The 6000-nt window shown below is 40.2% G+C and overlaps 1 protein-coding gene across 2 annotated transcripts in view; it reads right to left on the minus strand.

The window, feature by feature from the left end:
* The window catches only part of sorl1 (sortilin-related receptor, L(DLR class) A repeats containing), a 95744-nt gene extending 91220 nt beyond the window's left edge, over positions 1–4524 (minus strand). For both annotated transcript variants that reach the window (XM_044353384.1, XM_044353383.1), the window contains exon 1: positions 4156–4524. In XM_044353384.1, coding sequence (XP_044209319.1) covers positions 4156–4476 — 321 coding nt within the window. In that variant the 5' untranslated portion in view covers positions 4477–4524. The remainder of the gene's footprint in view (positions 1–4155) is intronic.
* Positions 4525–6000: the final 1476 nt, after the last annotated feature.

A 6000-nucleotide genomic window follows, 5' to 3' on the forward strand; every position in this document is an offset into this window, starting at 1 on the left:
TTGACTTTTATTCAGTTTTAAGCCACATTTTTATGATAAAGTTTTAGATCTTGGTCATTTTTATCTATATCTTTTAGCCAGATGAAGGATTTTAGTCATCGGACGTCTGGATCTTAAGTTATCAGAGAAACAAGCTGGGTAGCCGTTAGCAGCCGCTCGGCTAGCAGCCGCTTGGCTAGCAGCCCGTTCCAGATGTCCTCTTTCCGCCAAACAGCTTCAGAGAAACACCGATTTTTAATGTGAAACTGCTTTATTCAGTGTTTTTACCTGTTTTAATCATCGGATCTGTTTGTTTTGGAGAGGAGGAGACCTCTGTGGATATTTCAGTAAAAATTCCCAGTAAAAACATCCTGAACAATGAACACTGAAGTAATCCTATCTCAGAGAAGCTGGTTGTTTAACAATGAAGACAACAACTCCCATGATCCCACGCTACTTCACACCATCATCACACGTCGTCTTTTGTTATTGTTTTGACTGAGAGACCCCTAGTGGCTGAAATTACATATTTTGTGTTTAAAGCAAAATACAGGAAATGACCAGTTATAACAAATTTCACCACTAGGTGTCACACATGACTCAACCATTCCCAAAAGGAGCATAATAATAAGACCCACAAAGAACGTTCCAGAGCGCTATGCAGAGTGTATTGAGACCTCTATTAACTACATACTCTTCTTACTAACAGTTAAAACTTTATAACACAACAATTAATAACCCACAACTAACTCTCTTTAACAGGGCAAAACATCATGGCACACAACTATTTGTGACACATAAACAATTTGTAACACCAATAATTGTACATTTACAAAATTACACAACTGAACGGCATGCTGGGTACAGCTCGCTAGCTAGCCAGGTAGCATAACAGTCTGTTAACAGCTGAGAAAGACTTTGTTGCTACAGTACATTCAAGAACAGAAAAGAGAGATGAAGGATGAAGAAAAAGAGACCAGAGATGCACCAGATGCCCAAGAGAAGAGCTCATAGAGTGTGCGGTGTGCTCTCTCGAGTTTCGGGGGCTTCAGGGAACACAGCGATTTTACTGTCAACACTTCTTTGTGGTCGAAGAAGAATTTATTTGTTTGCAAAGCGAGTCTACCGAGGATTGAACAGGCTGGATGGACATCTTTATCAGGGCAGACATATCTACTCTGAGACTGCCCCGCTGTCTATCCAGCTCCACGATCAGTTGGTCCGATAGTTAATGCAATACAAGTTGGATTTAGCACTGTCAGCACAGGTTGCTGAATTCAGCTACTTTTTAATTTGCCAGAACGTCTCATAATGACAAATGCCAGTGAAGTCGGTTCGTATAAAATCAAACCAGTTTAAGCTCATACACCAGACCAGACCAGCAAAACAGGAAACCAACCCAACCCTATTTGGAGAGACACTTGAGACAGTGAAAAAGAGCATAGTTGTAGATCATTCAGGAAGGAGCCCTGCACACCTTCAACCACAGACATATTTGTACAGACATAGACTTTGGTTGGACTGACAAAAAACTGCAAACTCTGTGCTCACAACAACACATGGTGACACAGTGAGCACTGACGTATGAAAAATATGCCTACTTAGCCAAACAACGATGCATCATTTCTAACATTTTTGCATCCTTAAAATCCGATTTATTTATATATAATTATTAGCAGAAGCCCTATGCCTTTATCATTTAGAAATGTGACCAATAATTTGATATTTAGATTGATATGTATCTTCAATGTATCGGATTGTTGTCAATGCATCAAGATGTATATCCCATCATCCTCAGTGATGGAGACGCACATCCTTATCGAGCCCCACACCAGGTCAGTTACCCACAGATTACAGGTCAATGGATGCATGATTAAGAATGCAAACTATACTCCAATCAGACTGGGCCATTATCTCTGATTACAGCTCCTGCTCGAGCTTCTTAATAAGTCCAGTCATACCATTACAAGCCAACAGGGATGACAACAAGCAGCACCTGACCAGCTACGCATTTACTAACAACCTCTTCTGGTTCCATCTTTGTGACGAAACCTGATCCCGATCACACACTCTGGAGGCTATTTGTCCTGTTTGCTGTGTTTGGACTGTGGGTGTCACCAGACAAGGAAGAAGCAATCAGCAGGCTGTGAGACAGCAGGCTGCGTTAGACTGGTGACAGATGACAGAGAGAAAACACTTCCCTTCTGCTTACTTCTCCTCCTCCCTGAAGCTCACTTTTTTCTTTCCTGTCTGTATTCTCTAATCAGTGGTCTATGATTTTATCACCTGTTTGCACACAGGTCTTGCATGTGAAGTTTTGCATCTGCTTCTAGGGATGTAAACGTTGTGTTATCGTTCTCTACGGGCCTCTACCATTAACTGTGTTGCTCATCTGGCCCATAGGTGGCCCTCAGGTGGCCCAAAATCCAGTCAAGCCTCTACAGATCCATTTCCATTTTCAATTCCAGCCAATTTGTGCTTACGGTTTACAACTTACAGGTTCCCAGTTCAGTTCAGTCTTCTGTCAAGTTTCACTTTGATACTGCCCTAACTCTCACTTTCTTTCTCCACTTGGGGATGAAATGTTTTCTCAGGCAATCATGTTTCATCGAGATTGTTGCAGTTTGTTCTGAGATGCTTCATTACACCTCTTCAATCAGGGTGTTTTCTGCGTTTGATAGCTTCATAATGCCGGGAGGCTTGGAGAGAGCAACAGCACGGTGAACAATGTCAGACTACTGGATGAAATGTCTTTGTAATGAATGACTATGTTGTAGCAGCACTAATGACTGCGTCGCTGCCAATAATCATACACCAATCCTGTAAACCAACACCGGTGTCTGACTGCTCTTCATCAATAAATACTGAATCATACTGAACACAGACAAAGAGGAGAAGAATAACTGACATCTAGCCCGGGTTTCCCCCCCAAAAAAGAAAAATGCAATTATATCCAACCAAGCGTGTGTATTTACATGAGAGTGTAATATGTTCAAATGAGGCCAATTTAGGATAGAGTCCTGACAAATGAATGTAGCAGCTGCTAGACTGATACAGAGGTATAAATATTTGCTTTCAAATCTAGACAGAATGGGGTTAGTGACCTGGAGCTAGCACCGATATGTTGTGTTCTGTCATGTGTGAAGAGACCTCCATCCCAAACCCCTTTTAAAATCTGGCTATTTCATGTTGGCATTGCGTGTTTGAAAATTTCAACATTGACTTTTTTCCAAATAAGTGAAAGTATTTAGCTGAATTCAATTTAGACCTAATTTACCAACCTACAGTAGAATTTGGATTGGTTGATGGGGATATGATGGAGGTGAAAAGCAGGTATGTGTTGTCACTGTTTGCTAAACTAGGACTTAACTGCTAATGTCTCCTAAAATGTCTTACAAGTCATTTTGTGTTATGTGTAGACAGTATTTGACGACGGGCAAGTCCACTAAATTGCCATTTATTTGAATGAAGTTTGCCATAACAGCTTAATTAGGGCTACTTTGCATCTGTGAGGTCGCTGCCTGAAAACCTTAACATGAACTTTGCAAATTCGATTTCAGCACGACTTCCTCTGAAGACAGCGAATAAACGACAACAGCTACAACCATTTGCACCTCACCTCGCATTATTGGTTTCATTCTTAATCGGCGGACATACACACAAACACAAAACATCAAACGTTTCTGGGAATCTTAAGGGTCTTCTAATAACTTCGGCATGAATTCAATCTAAGCTGCAGCTGTAATTTCATACTTTTTTCCTGTAATTTCTATCTACTTTCGGAGCTGCCACACACAGGTTGCTATCAACCCCACAAAACGGGAAACCAGGTTTATGACTTGCCATTCATTTGAATACGTGTTTGGTGGAGTGTAACGTTATAGCTACGTCGAAAACACCAAGTGGACCGACTGACTCATAAAACGTCTTCGGCTCTGTTCACTGGACATGTTGTTTTGAGGTTAAACAGGGCACTTGGCGTCCCTTTCTCCTCATACCACAGTGAACACAAGCAGGGCTACTTCAGCATAAGGTGCAAGAAATGATGTGACTTAGAAAACAACAGTGGGCTTTGCGTTATTTCCCCAAGACATCCTTGCCAGTTAAGGGCAGTCTGAGGTGATACACAATGTTCAGATTTAAGTGTGCAGGACCACTGGGATGCTACTACATTACCTGTCCGTACACCTTTGGCATGGTCGATTCTCCAGCACTCCGGCGGCTTCGATGCAGCGGAGGGGCGCCGGAGTCCCATCCGCCTCCAACAGCGCTACGAGCAGCCAGTCGCAGCGCTGAAGCCGCGGCGCCTCCTCCATCCCCGTCCGGTAAATCCCCATTTGCGTCTATCGTGAAATATCCTCTATTTTGCGGCAGCATGTAGCGCTGCTCCGGGTGAAGACGAAGAGTCGACGAATTTATTCCTGCAACCCAGAGGACCAATAAATAAAACGAACACCGAAGAGAAGACTGCATCCCGCTTGCTTGTGATATCGCCATGTTTGTGTATGTTTAGCTTTGGGGTTAGGTAAGACTGAGCAGCTCCTTCTACTGGCAGCGATGCCGCTGATGCTGCATTCACAAGCCATGGGAATGTCGGGAAGAACTAGTCTTCTGCACACAAAGGCAGTTAACAAGCCTCCGATGCGCCACACAATAATGTCTTTTTTATTAAGAGACAAACGCACCAGAGGAACACACAGTAACGACCATAAAAATAAACATAAATACATAAAAAAAAAAAACAGCAGCAGTCACACAAAACCAGACGAAAACACAATATCAAACCAATAACTCCACGTTATCAACAAATATATCTTGTATCACCAGGCCTAGCAACATACAGAAAAAAGAATACTATATCATAATGTTCACTTTACAAACTGATGGCATCATTATGTGAAAAAAATGGAAAATTTTGTTTAGTTAAATTAATGTATCATACACAAACTCTTACCAACCCTCAGCTACAATAAACTGAAACTATCATAAGAAATATGATATATCAATCTAATATCAAAATATTAGGATGCTGTTTATATTGTATAGAATTAGCATTATTCTATTATATAATATAGAATTATTATTATAGAATCTTACCACAACTGAGCATTTGCAGAGCATGCTTAAACATTTAATTTATTATTATAATAATCATTATCAGTCTAAATATGAGACTTCTCACAAGAAAACAGAACTGTTTTAGAAAAGTTTTAAGTCCAACTAGGGTTTAGTGATATGGATAAAATCCTCTATCACAATATATGTAATTTTTTATCAAAATCACAGTGCCATATACACCATGACATAGCAGATTCTATGGTAAATTAATTTAGAAATTTTTAATAGGATCAAATATCTATACATGAATGTGTGGTTAAGGTTTTTGTCTAATCCAGCAAATTAAATCAAAGTACTTCATCAGATTGAAGCAAAATATATTGCTATAAAACAGTCCTGCTCATTGATTTGCAACATTGCCAACGGCTTACTAGCGCCAGAGAGGTTAAAGGGATAGCTACCTCACTACAAAAAATATGGCAAAATCTCTACAGTCCACAAGTCTTCATAAACAAGTCCTTGCAAATGTATGCAAGTCTTGCAGGTCTGACTGGTCTCATGGGTGTGAAATGTTTAAATGCTGATAAGGAGCAACAGTAATTTGCAGAAAACTCTTATCATGGCTTCCTAATAGCTTCAAATTACCTTAAAAGCAATGTCACTTTTAACTCATTGCTCAACTTCCTTAGATACTCCAATGCTCTGTGACATGCAATCATTTCTAAAGATTTTTTTTCCCTTTAAGTCATTTTTATATTCTATGTGTTAAGTCAAACCCTCCACATGTTCCATGCAACAACACCACCAAGACTCATTCTCTACATTTTCTATACTTGGTGATTGATTGATACTTTATTCTCATTGATTGTTTTCTTCAGGGATCGCATTCATAAACATCCTCCAAGACTCTGATTCCTTCATGCTAAATCTTTGAATTAGTTGGATATTGATTGGACTCCCACT

This window comes from Thunnus albacares, chromosome 6 (genome assembly GCF_914725855.1).
Source record: "Thunnus albacares chromosome 6, fThuAlb1.1, whole genome shotgun sequence".
NCBI lineage: Eukaryota > Metazoa > Chordata > Actinopteri > Scombriformes > Scombridae > Thunnus > Thunnus albacares.